The sequence below is a fragment of the Arvicanthis niloticus genome, chromosome 6, assembly GCF_011762505.2.
Source record: "Arvicanthis niloticus isolate mArvNil1 chromosome 6, mArvNil1.pat.X, whole genome shotgun sequence".
Classification (NCBI taxonomy): Eukaryota; Metazoa; Chordata; class Mammalia; order Rodentia; family Muridae; genus Arvicanthis; species Arvicanthis niloticus.
Window position 1 is genome coordinate 52,083,001 of NC_047663.1, and position 20,954 is coordinate 52,103,954.

General features: G+C 48.7%; 2 protein-coding genes and 1 long non-coding RNA gene across 6 annotated transcripts; 2 read left to right on the forward strand and 1 right to left on the reverse strand.

Moving 5' to 3' along the window:
* Positions 1-1,092: 1,092 nt before the first annotated feature.
* On the reverse strand, positions 1,093-20,505 carry LOC143442769 (uncharacterized). The gene is made up of 7 exons (XR_013111241.1): positions 20,265-20,505; positions 19,755-19,853; positions 18,620-18,888; positions 11,555-11,695; positions 9,731-9,843; positions 6,044-6,148; positions 1,093-4,796 (listed from the first exon to the last, which is right to left on the reverse strand). It is a non-coding gene; the product is annotated as an uncharacterized LOC143442769 (long non-coding RNA).
* Positions 8,467-17,527, forward strand: Tnfsf12 (TNF superfamily member 12). Of its 3 annotated transcripts, XM_076936513.1 has the most exons (8): positions 8,467-8,939; positions 9,094-9,144; positions 9,691-9,766; positions 10,627-10,680; positions 10,760-10,795; positions 15,934-16,058; positions 16,221-16,355; positions 17,386-17,527. In XM_076936513.1, the coding sequence occupies exons 1-8, from the start codon at positions 8,781-8,783 to the stop codon at positions 17,452-17,454; spliced, it is 705 nt and encodes a 234-aa protein (XP_076792628.1). In that variant the 5' UTR covers positions 8,467-8,780; the 3' UTR covers positions 17,455-17,527. The 3 variants fall into 3 exon arrangements, with proteins under 3 accessions (XP_076792628.1, XP_034363362.1, XP_034363363.1); XM_034507471.2 differs by lacking the exon at positions 17,386-17,527 and having other exon boundaries at positions 8,471-8,939; positions 16,221-16,941; XM_034507472.2 differs by lacking the exon at positions 17,386-17,527 and having other exon boundaries at positions 8,473-8,939; positions 9,097-9,144; positions 16,221-16,941.
* Tnfsf13 (TNF superfamily member 13) lies at positions 18,030-20,216 on the forward strand. Of its 2 annotated transcripts, none has more exons than XM_034507473.2 (6): positions 18,030-18,260; positions 18,555-18,633; positions 18,766-18,813; positions 18,962-19,080; positions 19,301-19,439; positions 19,932-20,216. In XM_034507473.2, the coding sequence occupies exons 1-6, from the start codon at positions 18,030-18,032 to the stop codon at positions 20,039-20,041; spliced, it is 726 nt and encodes a 241-aa protein (XP_034363364.1). In that variant the 3' UTR covers positions 20,042-20,216. The 2 variants fall into 2 exon arrangements, with proteins under 2 accessions (XP_034363364.1, XP_034363365.1); XM_034507474.2 differs by having other exon boundaries at positions 18,965-19,080.
* Positions 20,506-20,954: the final 449 nt, after the last annotated feature.

Here is a 20,954-nt window from a genome sequence, read left to right on the forward strand (position 1 = left end):
ATGATACACAGTTGTCACCTGGGATGCATATTCCAGTCCTACACACCCCATCTGAAACTCCAAGGCTGAGACAGTGTCCTCTGGGTAATTTTCCTGCAGGCAGAAGCTTTGTTCCCATGTTTCCCTTACAGCTCCTAGGATCTGCTTTAAGAAAGGCAGCAGGCAAATTTCTCTCTAGTCTTGGAAGCTTTCACTCTTCTGGTGTGTCGGAAGACAGTGACAGTGCACTCAAATATATAAAATAAATAAATCTTATTTTTTTTAAATTTATGTATGTACATGAGTATTTTGCCTGCCTGTACATTTGCACAGCAGAAGGGGGCATTGGATCCCATTACAGGTGTTTGTGAGCCACCATGCTCACATGTTAGGAATTGAACTCAGGATCTTTGGAAGAATGGCCAGTGCTCTTAACCACTGAGCCATCTTTCCAGCCGCTTCTTTGGTTGTTTTGTTTTGAGTCAGGAGTCAGAGTTTCTCTGTGTAGCCTTGGCTGTCCTGGAACTCACTCTGTAGACCAGTCTGGCTTTGAACTAGGAGATCTGCCTGCCTCTGCCTTCTCATGTGTGCTGCCTGGCTATTGTTTTTTCAATTACTTATTTTTTTGTACTGTATATATGCGATGGGTAAAACAGGAGGCGAGGCTTTCTGGGCAATTGCTCTTCCAGGGACCCACAGCCTTGGCCCTCACTTTCATCTTTATGGCAAATGCTATTTCTCTGTTGGAAAATTCCTCAGGAAAATCTAAACCTAGAAGGAAGCAGCACAGGCCCAGCCTGTAACCACAGTGCTTAGGGAGCTGAGGTCAGAGGGTCACCAAAAACTCAAGACCTACCTCTACCATACTGAGTCCTAAGATACTCTGGACTACAGTGTGAAACTGTTTCAAAAAAACAAACCAAAACATACATATATGCTGTACTAAACAAAACAGAAACAACTTTCGGTCCAAGTACTTGGTCTAAAGTCAGCAGGAGTCTCCTGTTGGTGCTTCTGCCTTTAAATATTGCTCCTTAAACCCTCCATCAGCTGCTTCTGGCAAGAGGGCATCTGTTGGTGCAAGAAGTCAGAGGTCACTGACTGGACCTGGGACAGAGAAAACAGGAGAATGTAAATGATAGAGCTTCCAAAACAAAAAACAGATGGCTTCAGACATCACTGGGTGGGAACCCAAATGCATCATGGGCAAGGTGGGGTTCCTTCAGGCTCAAGGCAGGGGCTAGAGACACACGTGTGAAGAATGTGAGATGTGATGTGTAGCTCAGTGGTAGAGAGCTCAGCCAGCATGCAGGACCTTGTGTTCAATTTCCAGTATTTCAAGGAAAAGGACAGGTTTTAGTTAATTCCCTCCTTTGTGAACCGCACTTTACAACAGGCCTACAGTGTAAGGTGGATGGTGACAGCCTCCTGCTTTTCCTTCCTGGAGGTTACCAGCTTCTCCAATCTCCTTTCTTCTGGTACTAGGCTATGCCTGCACACAGGAAACATAGTAACGCTTGCTTTTCTTTTTTCATTTAACAATGGATCTCAGAGTGAGCTCTTTCAATGGTTTCATTGTAACCAAAACAAATTTACAAACAGAACTTAAAAACAAAACAAAAGAGCCAGGCAGTGGTGGCACAGGCCTTTAATCCCAGCACTTGGGAGGCAGAGGCAGGCGGATTTCTGAGTTCGAAGCCAGCCTGGTCTACAGAGTGAGTTCCAGGACAGCCAGGACTACAAAGAGAAACCCTGTCTCGAAAAAAAAACCATTAAAAAAAAAAAAAAAAAAAAAAAAGCAAAATGTGTAGTCCCAGAAATTGGGGGGCTCAGGCAGAGATTTAGGTGAGTTTGAGGTCAGCCTGCTCTACATAGCTAGACAGGGCTACATAGTAAGACCCTGTCCAAAATAAATAAATAAATTGATGGAGAGAGAGAGAGAGAGAGAGAGAGAGAGAGAGAGAGAGAGAGAGAGCGAGCCAGATCCTTCGGCAAAATCCCAGCATTTGGAACAGGAGTTGCTCTGTAGAGCACACCAGGCTAGAACTCACAGAGATCTGCCTCCCTCTGCTGGGATTTAAAGTCATACATTGCTACCGCACACTTTCAGGTAACTGTTCTTGAGTTTGCAGGACGGTTGGCTTTTACTGCCTGCTCTCTTGCTTGGAGGGAGGGCAGATGGTGTGACACATCAGAGCTAAAACAGAAGTGAGTCAAGTTGCAGCTCAGGGCCAAGCCTGAAGAAGGTGCCAAGGGCCAGGAGCCAAACCAGACCAATCACGTTAGCCACTGAGCCAAAGCAGCAGGTTGCCAACTTTGTCAGGTGCTGAGCCTGGCTAGGAAGCCTGGCTCAGTCTTAACCTGAAGGCAGCTATGGACTGAGTGGTGAGTAGGGAGGAAGTCAGAGGGCTGACTGTGGGGAGCCAGACCAACCCAAGACTTTCTCAGAGGAACTTTAGTTCTGTGTCCTTGTCCAGGTGTGGACTTGGTAAGGCTTGGTCTGATTCTGGAGCCAGTGCCTTGGATGAATTGAGGTTTCTGTTTCCGGGGACCCAACTCTTCCCCCTGGGCTGTGGTTATCAGTCTTAAGGCAGCTGAATCCGGTGTTCTCTTTGCCAATATTATCAGACTTAGCTTTCTGCTGACCTTGGCCACCCCCTTACACCATCCTGCACACGCCTCCCTTTGCAAATAGCTTATACCATGTTGGGCTTCTTAGTAAACTTGCTTGGCAAAAGTCATCAGCTTGCCAGGCGGTGGCGGCGCACGCCTTTAATCCCAGCACTTGGGAGGCAGAGGCAGGCAGATTTCTGAGTTCTTACCAGGAAGTTCACAACTGCCTGGAATTCCAGCTCTAGGGCATCTGCAACCTTCTGGCATCTGAGTGTACCTCCGACACTTGACAATGTGTACGTACATGCATACAGACATTCACACACATACATAATAAGATGAATCTTTTTTTTTTTTTTTTTTTTTTTTTTTTTTTTGGTTTTTTTGAGACAGGGTTTTTCTGTGTAGTCCTGGCTGTCCTGGAACTCACTTTGTAGACCAGGCTGGCCTCGAACAATAAGATGAATCTTAAAGGCAGGTGTGTGGACAGATGGCTCAGCAGTTAGTGCACTTGCTGTGCCTTGTTACAGGAAGGGTTTATAAAGGTGGACATTACAGTTTATCTATAGAATCCACAGCTGGGCAAGAAAATGGTTTTCCTCCCTCCCTTTCTCTCCCCTGCTGTACAGTAATGAAAAGTCCAGGTCATCCCAGTCGGTCCCACAGCAGTAAGAATAAGTGAGTTTACAAAAGTTTTTTAAAAAGTGGTTAAATTCCTCACAGCAGGACCACCATTATTCCATTCTTATCTCACCTGCAGGCCACTAAGATCTCACAGGCATTCCTGGGCAAAGGACAAAGGCCCTTAAGGAATGCCTATTATCATATTAAGTTTCTTTAGCCATCGAAGGGGAGAGTTATGTGTACATTTTTTACACAGGCCTGAGCACTCTGGGGGAAGTGTCACTGGGACAGAGCAGGCAATAATACAGTGCCATCAGGTTCGAGCTGTCTGTCTTTACGTGTGCACGGAGCCTCCCGGCCTCTTGCCTACACTGTGGGCAGCAGGAAGGCTCTCTCCATATGTGACCCTCAGTCTTGTATCTCTCCATAACCATGAGACAGATTAGACCTCCTTAGGTAAGACTATCTTTGACACTGCGCTATTAGCAATAGAAAACCACTGGCTCAGAGAACCAGGGAAAGAGGCTTTAAAAGGAGAATCCTGCCAGGCAGTGGTGGTGCACGCCTTTAATCCCAGCACTTGGGAGGCAGAGGCAGGCGGATTTCTGAGTTCGAGGCCAGCCTGGTCTACAGAGTGAGTTCCAGGACAGCCAGGACTACACAGAGAAACCCTGTCTCTCTCAAAAAACAAAACAACAACAACAACAAAACCAAAAGGAGAATCCTGTGATCAGAGTTTAGGGATTCATCACAGATAGATGGTGGTAACATTTGGGCCTTGACAGGCTAATGGGGTGAGGAGAGGGAGGCACCCGGCACAGGGCCTTGTGCTGTTCCACTGAATGAGTAAAGGTCACACATTTGAACCAAAAGTACATGGTGGTGCAGGCCTCCCCAGAGTCTGTCCTAACTCATTCCAAACTGTCCTGGCTTTAGCACTGATAGTCCTTCAACCTGGATACCTCTCCTCTTCCAGCAAGCTAGGATGATTTCTGTGTGCCCCAAGCTGTGGGCGGCAGTTAACATTCTTCAGTCACTGCCAGTCCCTGGGAAGGCAGATTGCACATGTTCATTTCACAAACTCTAGCTAGCCCTGGGATTACAATGGCCAGGGAGATGTCACAGTGACACTCCGAATCACTATGTAAGACACATAAAGGCGATACAAAATTCCCTCTCTGAGTGTGAGGAATATTAATTTAACAGGGCCTAGAAAACAAAAATAGAAAAGCCCCTCTTTCTTCAGTGTTGGGAGAGAAAACAAGGAAAAGGGGAGAGGCTGGCAGATTCCCTCTCAGTATTTTTCCTACACTTTCCCAAGTCATTTCCCATCATCGTCCTAGAAGAATGCAAGTCAATTTTAGCTCTGGCGGCAAACCAAGAACAAAAAGGTTAAGTGTATTAAATTAATTTTTCAAGGCAAAGTTATGGGATCTGCAGATGCTCTGGTGTCTCCGAGGGGCCAATCCTTGTGGTTTTCCATTAGCAGGTGTGACTGGAGGCCTGGTGGAGATGGCGGTCACTCCCACTCCTCAGCAAGGCTTCCTGCTGGACAAAGGTTTTCCTTTTCCTAAATTCACCTGACAGAACACAGCAGCGGACGTTATGATGGGAAATGTCACCCTGCCCTTCCTATCTCACCCACCACCCCCAGGAGACCCCTCCAACCTTGCTTTTGCTTCTTCTAGGCATTATTCCAGAAATCCTAATTTAATACAGTCCATACTTCTGTTGTAGACTTGGTGTTATTGATGTTATTAAAGTGTAAAATGTCAGGTGTCTGGTCACTCTCTTCCTTTCCTCTTCACAGTGATAATATTTATAATAATTTTTCTTCTTTTTATTCTCCCCCAGCAGGTCCAGGCATAGACCCAGGGACTTTTACATAGACTGGATGAATTCTCTACCACTGACCTATATTCCCAGCACATGAATGGTGGTGTTTTTGGTCTGTCTGAGACAAGCTTTCACCATGCAGCCCAGCTAATCTCAAAGTATCCACTCTCTGGTTGGGATTATTTGATGATGAAAGTAACTGTCTACCGTTTTGCTGCAGTCAGTGTGACCCATCAGTGTGAGAGTCTGGTTTATAACTCCACCCCTCCTGGCTTCATATACAGTACTCAAGTGGGAGCATTTGTGAGATTTGCTACACTGACAACCAAGTCTCTGGATTTTTCTTAGGATGAGTCTAGGTATAAACTGACAACATGGGATAGCTAAGGGGAAGGGTTTTATAAATTATTATTATTATAAATATAAAAGGGAGAACAGCCAGAGGCATCTGGAAGAGTCCAGAGGAGAGGGAGAAATAAATAGACTGGACATGGCCAGCACAATGGACATGGCCAGGGCTATCTGTAAGAGACGTGAAACTAAAGGGACAGAGAAGAGAGAGAACACCGTGAGAGGAACAGGAGCAGAGAGAGAAAGTGTATAACCAAGATAGATGGGGTTAGATGGGGGAGGAAAGTCCATGAGCTGGAGGGAGTTTAGGGGGCGTGGGGGAGGTGAGAAGGGCTAGCTTGGACTTTAAAATATGTAATGTGTACTTGTGATACCAGCATAAGCTTTGATATGCTGATGGGTGCCACAGGTTGCCATGTGTCTCCTCTGCCAGACATGAGGGAAATGACCTTCTGGTGGAGAGGGACCTGCTTCACACATCCTGAGGAATGCTGGCTCTTATCCAACCACCAGACATCGCCTTCCAGTGCTCCGGGTTGAGCCCATTCCTGGATAATTGGACTGCCTTTTGGGGTTTGAGGAGCTGGAGTTTGCTTTGGACCTGACAGACCGAAAGTTACAGCCTTATATACAGACTTACATTACCATAACCATGTTAACTAGGGTTTAGCTCTGGCAAATAATGGGCTAGCATTCAGCTTTCTTCTTTGTGTTGATAGGACTTTTCATTGCTGCTAAAGATAACCTAGAAAAAAAAGGGAGGAGAGATGTATTTGAACTCACATCTCCAAAGTCTCAGTCCATACTCCCTTTACACTGCTCCTTTGCCCATGATGAGGAAGAACATCATGGTGGGGAAGTCTCTGGCAGAGAAAAGTTGCTTCCCTCATGAGGTACTGAAAGCAGAGAAGAAAAATAGAAGGCAAAGCACGACAGCAGTGACCTCCTGGCTCCTACAGGGCCCTCCTTTTACAGTTCCATCACCTTCTGATAGGCTCTCCCAAGTTTCAGTTGAGAGCTGCAGAGAAGAGTACAGGGTGTTCTTCCAGAATCAAACTCGGTTTCTTGCACCCAATTGGCAGCTTACAAAGGGCTGTAACTCCAGTTCTGATGGATCTACCCCCGTTTCTGGCATCCATAAGTACTGCATGTATGTGGTACACAGACATACATGCAGACAAACACCCACACATATAACATTTTTAAAAATTAAAATAAAAAAAATCAAAGTTTGAATCCATCAATCATCCATTGATATAATTAAGACCCTCATGATCCAACCACTTCTCCAAAACCTACCTCTGCACATCTCATTGGGTACCAGATTTTGGGAGATACTTTACGTCCAAGCCATAATTCTCCAAATACCCAAACCCACATGTCATTCTAAGAAGAATATGGCAAATTTTTTTGGTACTTTATCAATTAAATACTATTGTCCTATTACAGCTTAATTATTTTCACCCCAGTCATGAATTTACTCTTTTTTTTTTTTTTTTCTTGGTTTTTCGAGACAGGGTTTCTCTGTATAGCCTTGGCTGTCCTGGAACTCACTCGGTAGACCAGGCTGGCCTGGAACTCAGAAATCCGCCTGCCTCTGCCTCCCAAGTGCTGGGATCAAAGGCGTGCGCCACCACTGCCCGGCATGAATTTATTCTTTAATTCTACATTTTTTTCCCTTTTTTAGACATTTAACTTATATCATCTCCTATGACCTTATATGGTTTGTCTCTCTGAAACTCGTGTTGGAATTTAGTCCTCATTAGGAGATAGTGAAAGGTGGGCTGGGAACTGGTTGAGAGGTAACTAGGGCTCTGCCCTCAATAGTAGATTAGTCAATCCATCCACGCAGTGAATGAGTTAGTGGGTTATCTTCAGAACGTGTTGGCTATAAAATCAGTTTGGCCACTCTCATGGTCCCTATCTGTCACCATGTGATGTCCTGTGCTACTCAGGACTTTGGCAACAGGAAGGCCATCATTGAGTGTGGCCCTTCAACCTTGGACCAGAACCATGAGTCAAAGTAAGGATAAGAAGGATAGAGGAAGGGGGTGGGGGAGGGAGATCCGTCCTTGAATCTAATATCTTTCTTCTTGTTTCTTCTCACCCCCTATCACTAGATAGGAGAGAAAGGACAGAGGGGAGAGAGATCTCTGAATCTAATTTCTTTCCTTTCTTCTTTGAGCACAATTACTAACAAACTGCAACCAACACCCCCTGAATGACCACCAACCACCAACCCTGCCTCGCAGGGCCATAGCATTTATATACCCTCTGAAAAGTTCCCAGAATTCCAAAAGTCACACCATCACAGAAACTATCAGCTGCTGGCAAAACCCTGCCTCTGCTAGAGCACGAGACAAACCATAGTTAGCTGCTATGAAGCAGCCTCCTAACCCCACACCAGGGGTTAAAACGAAAACATATTCTTATATTTCTGTTTTTTTTTTTTTTAAACCAAAACAAAATTTTAGAATTGTCACTACACTATCTCCCCTAAAACAGACAGAGAGATAGCGAGGATGCCGCCTCTGGCCTCCATGTACACATGTGCTCACGCAGCCCCATACAGCACACATACACAACTTTACAAACTATCTATTTTAAAAAATATTCTTTATTGCCAAGGTGGCGATCCATGCTTCCTGAATGCATTAATCTCAGCACTCAGGAGGCAGAGTCAGGTGGGTCTCTTTGAGTTTGAGGCCAGTCTGGTCAACAAAGTGAGTTCCAGGACAGCCAGGGCTACACAGAGACCCAGTCTCAAAAACAAAACAAAACAAAAAAACCAAAACCAAACAAACAAAACAAAATAAAACAAGAAAACCAAACCCAGGGTGATCTGGAAAAATAACCTTGGCTGGGAAAGAGGTAGTTAGATTGCCCAAACAAGTTAGGGAATTTTGGAAGAGGGAATTTCAACTCAGAAACTGCCTCCATCAGATTGGCCTGCAGGCAAGCCCTTTGGGGGCATTTTTATGATTAATGATTGCTGTGGGAGGGCTCAAAATACTGGGGCGGTGCTGAGTTCCAGGGGCCAGAGCCCGAGTCCCATCCCTGGCACACTGGCCTGGGCGAATGCCTGTCCACTTCTGCTTTCACTGGCCCTGAGAGGCCTTGCTCTAGAGTGCCACTGCGGTCGCCTGCTTGCACGCGCCCGGGCGCAGGACGCCTCTCACTTCTTGCACTGCACTCCGGGGAGGCTGGAGTTTAATCACACAAACAGTGTCCGGCTTCCTGTCCTCATCCGCCCCCCCTCCGGCCCGCTTCTCTGGTCCCTCCCTCTCCCCCGGCCCGATCCGCCCACCAGCTCCCCCTCCCCATCCCTCGGGTCCCGGGATGGGGGGGCGGTGAGGCAGGCACAGCCCCCCGCCCCCATGGCCGCCCGTCGGAGCCAGAGGCGGAGGGGGCGCCGGGGGGAGCCGGGCACCGCCCTGCTGGCCCCGCTGGTGCTGAGCCTGGGCCTGGCGCTGGCCTGCCTTGGCCTCCTGCTGGTCGTGGTCAGCCTGGGGAGCTGGGCAACGCTGTCTGCCCAGGTGAGGCCCTCAGCATATCCCTTTCTGGGCATATTAGGAGCAGAAAGTGCAGAGAAGCAGATGGGGGCCGCGTGGGCAGAGGGCCAGGGGATCGGAGAAGGGGTGGAGGATGAGATGTCAGGAGAAGGACAGGGTGACGCTGCCTCCTTCCCAGCAGGAGCCTTCTCAGGAGGAGCTGACAGCAGAGGACCACCGGGAGCCCCCTGTGAGTAGGTGTGGATGCTGTATACAGGATGCCAGCATGGAAAAGTGTGCCTGGGCTGAGGCGGTGGCCGGCTGTGACAGTCGTGTGTGAGGTGTGTGCATCGATCTGTGTGTACAGGAAGGCTCCAGAGTGTGCGAAGTGAACCAGCCCACGTGGGTATGTCGGTGTGTAAAACAGGGTGATCCGGACGTAAGGGGGCAACTCTACCAAGGTGAGAGTTGTGCTACCGGGTTAACAGTGCTGACTGGCTGTGAGGAGTCTGAGCCTGACACCAGAGACGGAGGCTATATGAATGATATGTATCACCTATGCATGTATGCGGTCTCTGCCCCATCTCCCTGAGATCCTGTGCACGTGCGCATGTTGTATGTCAGTAAGGTGCAGGTTATTGATTGGGGCTGAGGGCATTAAAGTCTGTCTGGTCTCCCCAAAAGGATGAGGACCCAGCCTCACTCCCAGGTTACTGGCTGATTGGTTCTTCTGACAGGCCCTGTGGTTGTTTGTCTCTGGGAGGTCCTGTTTAAGCCATGCCCTTAATTCCCCTAGGAACTGAATCCCCAGACAGAGGAAAGCCAGGATGTGGTACCTTTCTTGGAACAACTAGTCCGGCCTCGAAGAAGTGGTGAGCATCCATCCCTATGTTCCAGTCTCAGTAACAAGGTTCATTGGTTCATATACTGCTCTGCTCTTCACAACAGTCTTATAAAGTGAGCAAAAGGGAAAAAAACAAAAAAAAAAAACAAAAAAAAACAACTATTATTTTTGTAGAGAAACTGAGGTAGGGAGCCTGAAGGAGACCCAGAGTCAAACAGCTAAGCAGTTGAGAACGTTGAGAACGGGATCTAGGAATTTTAGCTCTACCTTCTAAAGCTCATTTTGCCACATGCAGCTACTACCTATGAACCCAACTATGCCCCCTCCTGTGACCAGGAGTTAAAAAGACTCCAGGAGTCCTCCTAAGGATAAAGTGGGAAGTCTGAGGCCTGGGCTTCCCTAAACAAAGACTCCATGAATCAGTGGTTCATTACTATATATTCAGGTTTGGACGGATGAAATTTCTCTGCTTGGTATGTGTGTGTGTGTGTCTGTCTCTGTGTATCTGAGTTTGTTTGTGTGTCTGTGTTTGTCTCTGTGTATCTGTGTATGTCTGTGTCTGTCTGTATTTCTGTGTCTGTGTATCTGTGTGGTGGTGGAGCTAGATTTCAGAGCCTTGTGAATGTTAGGCAAACACTCTACCACTAAGCTGCACCCCTAGCCCAGTGTGACAATTAATTAATAGCTACCTCTTGCTCTCAGATGTATCCCAGTTTGGATGATAAATATGTTGTCACTGTTAATGGAGGAGGATGAGGCTGGAGGTGTGATGCCCAGCAGTCTGGATGACTGCAGGGCCCTTGAGCAGGATGAGGCTGGGGGCTAGCTCCTGGATCCTCAGAGAGGTCTCTCTGCTAAACTGCTAATAAATCCTTGCTTTATTTTTAGCTCCTAAAGGTCGGAAGGCACGTCCTCGACGAGCTATTGCAGCCCATTATGAGGGTAGGTAGCCCATTGTGAAGGGAGGGATGGCTGGAGAAGGGCAGAGCAGGTCTCACCAACCCTTTCCTGTATCTCACAGTTCATCCGAGGCCAGGACAGGATGGAGCACAGGCAGGTGAGTCCCACCCGACCTCAGTTTTCCCTGGACTCATTATAGCATCTCCCACCCCAGAAAAGGATCCCCCAAGCCTCTTCCTCCCTGCATCCATGCTAGGAACCGCAGAAGCCAGTTTAGAAAAGTCCTCTAAGCTTTCTCTGTGATCCTGGCATGGGATCCTAGGACGATCCCTGCCCTCTGCAGAACCCAAGCCCCTCCCCAAACAAGTGGCCCCCATCTTCCTCCGCCAAACCCTCAGGCTTTTCCAGGAAGCCTGTTGTCCTATTTTCTCTGTGTTCCTTGGTTTTTCCTACTGCGTGATCATTATTTCTCCAAATGTTTCTAGTCTCTGCCCATCTCTGTCTCCTACCTTGATACCATGACTCAGCTCTGCCCCTTCTCCATCCTCAATCACCCTGCCCCCCTATACCCCCCCTTTGTTGACCTCTGCTGCCAAGCTAAGCCCTCCTATTCCACTGCTTCTGTTTAGCTTCATCGCTCCATGCGAAGGCCTCAACCTCACTTCCTGGCACTTGTGGGGCTGACACTCCTGTGCCCTAGTGTGCCTCTTCTGGACTTTGTACTTGCTTTCTGTACTGTCACCTGGAACATCTGTCCACTGTGAAGGCCTGGAGGCAGGACGAAAGGGTGGCTTGGACTAGGACATTAGTAGTAGATAGAGGGAGAACTGGAGATTCAACATGTGGCTTAGAGATGCAGGGCTTGCTTGTGGATTAGATGGAAACAGGAAGAGAAACGGAGAATTAATAAATATACCTCGTTTTCTGTTTTTGAGGTGGGGCCTTGCCACTTTTTACCCAGGCTGTTATAAAACTCCTGGGCTTAAGTGATCCTCCTGCCTCAGCCTTCTTAGTGGCTGGAACTCCAGGCTGGTGCCTTCATATCTGGCTTGAATATCTGAGAAAGACAATGCCATTTTTTAAGACTGGATTACCCAGGAGGAAAGTAGGTGTAAGTTGATTAATTAACTTGGAGATGTCTAATAATGAACAAATGGGGAGGACGGTTGATAAAGTGAATTTCACCCATGGGTGGCAAGGCTGACCCAGGCTAGGTGAGAAATGGTCATGGGGTGGTTATTTAAAGCTACAGGATGAGATGAGACACCAGGGAAGAGAGACGCCCCAAGAATAAAGCTGGGCAGAAGGGGAAGCCAGCTGAGGAGATGGGTAAGGAAAAATCTCAGGCAGGGCGGTGCCCTGAGATCTCAGAAGACAGTTTCAGGCAGCTGAGAGGTCACATGACATGAAGACAGAGCTGTGACTACTGGTTTAGTGACAGAACACCAAGTGATGACCTTAATGGGTGGCTTCAGGGTTGTGGTTAGGATAGAAGTATAGCCCAAGCGCAGAAAGCATGAAAAAGGGAATAAGAGACAGTGGTAAGAACGAGAGAAGTGGCTGGTAAAGAGGGAGGTAAGCCAAAGAAAACCTCAGTCCTGAGCAAAACTATATTCATCCTGGTGCCTTGGGGGTAAGCAATGGATTAGCCAGTAGCCATTAAAATTGATCAGATCCCTACAAATGCCTTAGCAGGGTGTCCTCAATAACCTACACCTAATAAGTGAGGCCTATTCAGCTTGTTCAAGGTCATGCAGACCTAAGTGGTGGATGTGGGATTCAAAGCCAGGTAGGACATGCTTAGGTGCTGAACACAGTCTTTATGAGAGGCTCACTTGGGGCAAAGATAAGGTTACCCACAGGCCAATGCTCAAGAGGGGGAAGAGATGACACACTTCCATCATGAAGATGCCAAAGGAGAATGAGAAGTGGTGCTCGTAGGTTTTGTGGGAGATGAGGGAATCCCTGGCCTAAGGATGGCGAGGTCCCCAGAGGAACTAGGGACATGGCAGCAGCAGATCCCAAGCATACCTTTGTGTCCTTTGGCCACAACTAGCCTAGCCCTAAGCCAATCTGCACCCAGTATGGCTTCTCCTTTTCTTCCCTCCCTGCTCAGTGAGGCCAGGCTAGCTCTTCACCTTGGCAGAGACCGTTTATTTGGGCATTATTTGGCAGTTGATGACCTCCCAAGCATCAGTTCATTGACTCTGCATACATGCATTCAGGAGCCTGCTATTTGCCAGGGACCAGACCATGGTGAGTCACACTCACATATCTTTGCATAAGGATTCACCACAGAGGAACAGCAGACAGTCTGTAAACTTGTAATTACAGTGCTAGATGACAAGAATGAGATTAAGGTAGCCCAAGATACATGGCACCGCACAGGAAGACAATTTTACAGGGGAGTCAGGGACTCATTCCCCCTGGTAGTAGTATTTAGGCCTTAGTAGGCCTCAAAGCTCAATTGTGTGGTGGAGACAGGCTCAGGAATCATGCAAGGCCAGGCTTTTCCAAGAGTCTGATGAGGCTGAAGGTTAAGAGTTTCAGTGAGACGGAGGTGGAAAAGTGCTCTATAGATGTGGGGTATCTGATCTTTTGATACTATGATGTAATGATGTCCATAGCACCCATGGGGCCCCCTGAGGGCTGCAGGTTGGACATGTAAGAGAAAATAGGGTAGGGTAGAAGAGTACAGAAGACAGATGGCAAGTCACAAAGAGAAAAAGGAGATTGTTCTTCAATGACCCATCCATCAAAGGTAATGCAGGAAGAATCAGGCTTTGGAAATAGCAACTCCAATACTTTGGGGAATGAATTGGAAAAGTAAAGATTGGAAACAGTGATGAGTCCAAGGAGGCCAGACTGGGGAGGGAGGGAGAAGAGGGCAGGGTTGTTCAGGAGCAGGAACAGTAGGAAACTTATCATTGAACAAATCTGCTATTGGTATAGGAGAGACTGGTGTTTCTGTGAGCCACGTGTGGTGTGTGGATACTGGAGCGAGTCTTCATTCACCCTTCTGGGTGAAGGGGTCAAGTCAGTTTGGGTAAAGGGAGGCTGGCCTTAAAGGACACATGGCTGTGCTAACTCAGATGGGAATAGAAATGCCCAAAAAGAGTCACTCCCCTCTTCCCAGTGAGCATGGAGTGGGTAATGTAGAGATAGGGGAAGGGGAGACAAACCTAGGACCATATGCAAGCTAGACAAGTGCTCTACCACAGAACCACACCCTAATCCAAGGGGTTACAGTTTACTTGAGGAAGGGACAAGAAAGCCAGGCAAGGTGGTGCATAGTGTGATTCCAGCACCTTGAAGGCTGAGGCAGGAAGTACTGTAACTACCAGGCAGCCAGGACTACAGAGTGAGACCCTGTCTTCAACCAAACAACAACAAATAAAGGACAAGAACAGAGCTGGGGATGGCAGAGAGGGAGGGTTGAGGAGGGTAACTGACTGTCCGGCCTGAGACCCTGGAAGCCTATGGACCCAAAGGATGAACTGTCAGGTGACTCCTTACTCGTGGATCGTAGGCCTCGCTTAGGTGAGGCCCAGTTCCAAGTGCTGGGGATACAGTTGGGGTGAGTCAGCTGCCCTTGCCCTTGCTGACTGCTGGGGAACACGAAGGGAAGTCAGAGATGGGCATGGCCAGTCTGTTTGCTTGTCTTATTTTGCTTTGTTTTGAGACAAGGTCTCAGTATGTAACCATGGGCTGGCTTTGAACTCACAAACTTTTTCTCAGAATCTCAAATGATCAGATTATAGACCTGTTCCATCATATCCACAGCTCCCGCAGGAGAAACTAGAAGTCCTTGTCAGGAAGAGAAGAGATCCTAGGGGTGAGGTGGGCGTGGAGGAAGACCATTATAAAGCCCCATAGGGAGAAGGAGTTTGGAGCATGGTTGGAGACAGGAAGGCCAAGATGGTGGTAGGAGGGCAGGGATGTGGTGTGGTGGGGGAGTTGGTGAGCTTGGAGAGTTGATAGCCTTGGAGCAGGCTCTGGGAAGTCATGGACTCAGAGTTCCATGCCTACTACTTTTTTTTTGTTTTGCTTTTTTTTGTTTGTTTTTGTTTTTGTTTTTTTGAGACAGGGTTTCTCTGTGTAGCCCTGACTGTCCTAGAACACTGGCCTCGAACTCAGAAATCCGCCTGCCTCTGCCTCCCAAGTGCTGAGATTAAAGGCGTGTGTCACCATGCCTGGCTTTCTTTCCATTTTTCAACTGCACTAGTTCTAGGGATTTCTCTTTGTTCTTTGGTGACAGACTTTAGAGTCCTAGGCATGCCAGCCAAGTCCTTCCCCACTGCACTTGATCCCCAGCCCTTTTCATGGCATGGCTTTTGGTAACAGCTCTATTAAGATAGATTTCACAGTCCATGTAGTCTGCCCACCTGTATAATCCCATGCTCTTAGTCTACTGTGACTAAAGTACACCCTAAGGTGCAAACTGTTAATCACCACAAACCATGGCTCACACCTGTAATCCCAGCATTAGAAGGCAGAGGCAGGTGCAGGCCAGTCTCTGTGAGTTAAGAGACCAGCTTGGTCAATATAGTGGACAACTAGGTCAGCTAGGACTACATAAAGAGATCCCATCACAAACAAACAAACAAACAAGCAACAAAACCACATGAGGCCAAGCCTGGTGAAGTGGCACACACCCATAATCTTCGCACTTGGGAGACAGCATGAGGGACCCAAGTTCATCCTCACCTGCACAACCAGTTTGAGGCCAGCCTAAGCTACATGAGACCCTGGGTCACTTTATTTTTTTTGTTAGTTTTGTTTTGTGACAGGGTTTCTCTGTGTAGCCCTGGCTGTCCTGGAACTCACTCTGTAGACCAGGCTGGCCTTGAACTCAGAAATCTGCCTGCCTCTGCCTCCCAAGTGCTGGGATTAAAGGCGTGCGCCACCACTGCTGGGCAAATTCTTTTCATTTGTTATAGGAAGTTTTAAATCCATAACCCATGAGTCTGTGACTTGTCACCCATTTTTAGTTGACTCAAATAATGTGTGTGTGTGTGTGTGTGTGTTTATGTTCAGGACATAAACCATGAAGTAAAAACCCCAGCGCTTCTGCTGGTAGCACCACTCTTTAATCTCCCCAGAAGCAATCACCAGGGAAACTTCTGCACAAATGTTAGATCTTATCACACAGTATCTTATCACTCCTTGCGCCATAAGGGCATGGCTCCACCTATACTCTGGACCAGGTGTACATCAAATATAATTTGATTCCTGGGGAGTGTGGGGGAGTCTTGTAAAGGGGCTTCTACTTTTCCCTAAACATCCCCTATTCAGGTGTGGATGGGACAGTGAGTGGCTGGGAAGAGACCAAAATCAACAGCTCCAGCCCTCTGCGCTATGACCACCAGATTGGGGAATTTACAGTCGTCAGGGCTGGGCTCTACTACCTGTACTGTCAGGTAAGCCCTGCCTGGCTCCATGGGCAGAGCAATGGCTAAGGGAGGAAGGGTTTGTTAAGGAATGGGTGGGAGAGGGAGAATCTGGGTTTCATGAAGGAAGATCCCTGCATTTTGAGGAGGACAGGCAGAGGTCTGGATTTTGCTTGTCTCTCTCTGCTCCAGGTGCACTTTGATGAGGGAAAGGCCGTCTACCTGAAGCTGGACTTGCTGGTGAATGGTGTGCTGGCCCTGCGCTGCCTGGAAGAATTCTCAGCCACAGCAGCAAGCTCTCCTGGGCCCCAGCTCCGTCTGTGCCAGGTGTCTGGGCTGTTGCCGCTACGGCCAGGGTCTTCCCTTCGGATCCGTACCCTCCCCTGGGCTCATCTTAAGGCTGCCCCCTTCCTTACCTACTTTGGACTCTTTCAAGTTCACTGAGGGGGCCTGCTTTCCCAGATTCCTTAAACTTTACCGGAGCAGCTCCCAGAGCACCATGACACCTCCCTCCCCATCCCCCAAATGCTCCTTGCTCCAGTCCTGTCCTCCCCTCAAAGGCAACCAGGGCTTGTTCACATGTCTCCCCTTCCACAGACGTATTCCTGCTCTTCTTTAACATCCCATCCCACCACAACTATCCACCTCACTAGCTCCCAAAGCCCCCACTTACCCCTGACTCCCCCGGCCCCAATCCCAGGACCCTGTGTTTACTGACTGTGTGCATCAGGCTCTGAGATGGGCTGGACCTGGTGGGAAGCCAAAGAACCTGGGACTAGGCCAGAAGTCCCCAATGTGAGGGGAAAGAGCTGGAGACAAGCTCCTCCCTGGATCCCTGTGGATTTTGAAAAGATACTATTTTATTATTATTGTGACAAAACGTTAAATGGATATTAAAGAGAATAAATTGTGATTTCTCTTCTCTGGGGTTCAGAGTAACTGAAGGTTGTGGGAAGGGAATTTAGGCTTTGGGGAACAGGGACCTGCATGCCTCCAAGCTGCAGTTTTGAATAGAAATCACAAAGGTACCAGAAAAAAACATGCAACCAACCAACACCACAAACCTCCTGGTCCCTGCTCAGGTGCTGCAAAGCAGCCTTGTTTTCCTAGCAGGGACTTCCTCCTGCAGGGGAATCCCTGGCTGGGAGGAGCAGGGCCCTTCCTCTTGGCGGCAGCCTCAGGACACTCAGTAGTTGAGCAGGTGCTGGCACAGGCCTGGCTAGGAGCCGGATGGGAGCTAGCCTGGGAAGGGGCTCCGAGCCATAGGAAGGACTCCGGTGGGCCAGCTACATGGGTGTGGGGAGGAGTGCTGCACCAACTGAGGGGCTTGGGGCTTTTGTCTTTTCTCTTTGTCCAGAGAACCTTATGTAAGAACTCTTCTTGGGAAACAGGAAGTCCAGCTTGCCAAGTTCAGCACAGGGAGTAGTGCAGGCCTGGTTCCAACACACCCGGCCCAGCCTTAACCCCAGCACCCTGTCAGTTTCTTATCCCTGGTTCTCCTCCCTGCTGGCCCCTAAACCCCTTTTTTTCATCTCCAGTCACCCCTAACAAACCTCCTCAAAGATCTCATTCATGCCTGAGTCAGAGTCTACCACACTCACCTTCTAAACCTCATGCCGCCCAGCTTATACCCATTCCCTGCTCCTGGCACCATGCCCCATAACCAACCGACCTTCCCTCCTCCAACTTAGGGGCCGCCCCCGGGCTCCTGAATGCTGGCCGCTCCTTCTGGGTGTCACGGCTGCCCTGTCCTTCCTAGATAATGGCACCAAATTCTCCTGAGGCTAGGGGGTCAGGGGTGGCAGAGTGACACTAGCTCTACCCTGGGGACCAGGGGTACTAACTGTACCCTAGCTTGATTTCTTCCTATTCTCGAGTTCCTTTTTATTTCTCCCTTGCGTAACTTGCTCTTCCCTTCTGTGCCTCTGCCTGTATTCCCACCCTCCCGGCTACCTCCTGGCCACCTCACTTCTGAGACCCTGTTGGCAGGGTCCCTAGCTCATGCCAGCCTCATCTCCAGGCAACATGGGGGGCTCCGTCAGAGAGCCAGCCCTTTCCGTTGCTCTTTGGTTGAGTTGGGGGGCGGTTCTGGGGGCTGTGACTTGTGCTGTCGCACTACTGATCCAACAAACAGAGCTGCACAGCCTAAGGCGTGAGGTGAGTCGGCTGCAGCAGAGTGGAGGACCTTCCCAGAAGCGGGGAGAGTCTCCATGGCAGAGCCTCTGGGAACAGGTGAGTTAAGGGAGATGGGATCTAGGGGTGAAGGAGAAATGGCAGGCCGGTCTCAGAGACTCTCAATCTGCAAAATTTTGAATGCTAGAGGTGGCTGTAGATTTGGAGGCCAAGGAAACAGCCATCCCAGGAAAATAAACTGTTAAAGATTAATGCCAAGAACACTCTGAGAGAGGCAGTCAGTACCTAGACCAGGGGCCTATGACAGGTACACACATCTCAGCTATTCCTGGCGTTGAGGGCAGGGAAGAAGGTTGTCTGAGACCCTTAACTCTGACCCTCTTTCATGAGCAGAATCCTGATGTCCTGGAAGCCTGGAAGGATGGGGTGAAATCTCGGAGAAGGAGAGCAGTACTCACCCAGAAGCTCAAGAGTGAGTGAGACCTGGGGTTTCGGCAGGGTTGGAGGTGAGCCAGGAGCATGAAGAATGCTGACCAGAGCTGAGGTGAGGGCGGAGGATGGACTCTGGGGGCAGGTCAACACTGCTATTTCCTCCTTTCCTTAGAGAAGCACTCGGTCCTGCATCTTGTTCCAATTAACATTACCTCCAAGGGTAAGCACTATTTTAAATAACGGCACTGTGGGAGGGGCACCAACCAGGAACTGTGGGGCTGGGGCCAAGAGAACCCTAGAAATGAAAAGGGAGAGAGCTCATGTATGGAATGTAAGGAAGTGCTGACCTGCACACTCCTCACCTCTAGCAGACTCTGACGTGACAGAGGTGATGTGGCAACCAGCTCTTAGGCGTGGGAGAGGCCTGGAGGCCCAAGAAGACATTGTCCGAGTCCGGGACACTGGAATTTATCTGCTATATAGCCAGGTAACCCCAGACAAGCCCTGAGCCCATCATGTGGACATGGAGACTGGCTTGTCACTTTTCTATGTACCCTGTCTGTAATGAGGGCTTCCTTGACCCTCTGCTCATACCAAACTTAGAAGACCCCTTCCTTATTGCCTGGCTCCACTACCAGTGCTCCCAAGGCCTCCAAGGATTGAACCATGCCATCCTGGTTTTCTTCAGCTTCTTCCTCCTCTGACAGGTCCTGTTTCATGATGTGACTTTCACGATGGGTCAGGTGGTGTCTCGGGAAGGCCAAGGGAGAAGGGAGACTCTATTCCGATGCATCAGAAGTATGCCTTCTGACCCTGACCGTGCCTACGATAGCTGCTACAGCGCAGGTGAGAACAGTGGGGTCAGAAGAGGGTTGATCTGAGGGAGCAGAGCTGACTTGGCGTGGAGTCAGACTAGAGTTGGGAACTTGGGTGTAGAGGCAAATCTGAAGACTGAAGAACAAGATGCCTCGGTCCTTACAGGGAGAAAAGGCACAAGCCTATGAACAACTATAATCCCACATCTGAAGCTGAAGTGGGAGGTTTGCCTAAAGTCCAAGGTCAACTAGGCTACAGAGTGAGGCTGCCTCAAAAATTAAAAAGCAAAGCCAGTGAGATGGCTCAATTAGGAAAGGTACTTCCCCATCCCTCATGTCGTATTACCTGAGTTTGATTCCGAGAACCCACAGAGCAGAGGGAAGGAACTGACTCTCCTAAGTTGTCTTCTGATCTCCACACATGCACATGTTCCCTAACAAAAAACTGAAAACATAAAATCAAAATGGAGGAGGGGCTGGAGCAGGCAGAATGAAGCATCTGAAATGTTTTTTTTCCCCTCAGGTGTCTTTCATTTACATCAAGGGGATATTATCACTGTTAAAATTCCACGGGCAAACGCAAAACTTAGTCTTTCTCCGCATGGAACATTCCTGGGGTTTGTGAAACTATGATTGTGCTATGGGGGGGTTGTCCCATTCCAAGATCTGGCTAGACAAAGGACAAGCACCGCTCTCCTTGGTTTTGACGTCTTGACTGTGGTTCCTACCTTTGCCTTTCCCGCTCCCACTCTCTGGGCTTTGACTCCATAGATATTAAAAAAGTAGAATATTTTGTGTTTCTCTCCCACACAGCCCCAAATTCTTTTGTTGTGTGTGTTAAGGGGGTTTTGCGCACTGTGCCAAGCCTTGTCCACTGGATTGCATCCAGAACAGCACCGCCATCTAGCGACAGGTTGAGGAAGGAATACGGTCTCTGCTAGGGAAAACCGGTCTCTCGGCCAAGACTTTTCAAGTGCCCTGTTTCAATTTACAAGCCCGGCTTTCACTATTAGGTCCAAGTTCTTGTTAATATCTAGAAAAAAAAATTTATTTTAGGTGCCTCGATATGCATACCATTCATGCTCCCCATTCCCCTAGTAAACTTCCGAGCTGGGCATTGTGCTTCACTCTTTTACTCCCAGTACTCGGGGGTCTAAATAGTGAGTTCCAGGCAATCGAGGTTGAGGCAATCTCAACACTGGTTGAGACCGTGTCTCAAACAAACAAACAAACAAAAGTCTCTCCAAGGTTAGAATGGTTTTCGGAAAGTTTGTATGTACTGGATGCCCTGGCATACTGGTCTCACTCTTTAATCAAGCCCTGCTTAAAGTCTTAAAACAACAACAAAACCAAAAAAATCAAACCAAAACAAAAAACAATGTCCCGCCTCGGTTTCTCTAAGCGCCTAGTCTCAGTCCAGTCCCTGGCCATGCGCTGGGAAGCCCACTAGATCAACCAAAGCTCAGGCCACGGAAGAACAGCCAGTACCGTATGGCTGCGACGTAGAGCGTGAGGCTGGACGCGACACGCAGGCGTAAAGGAGCGA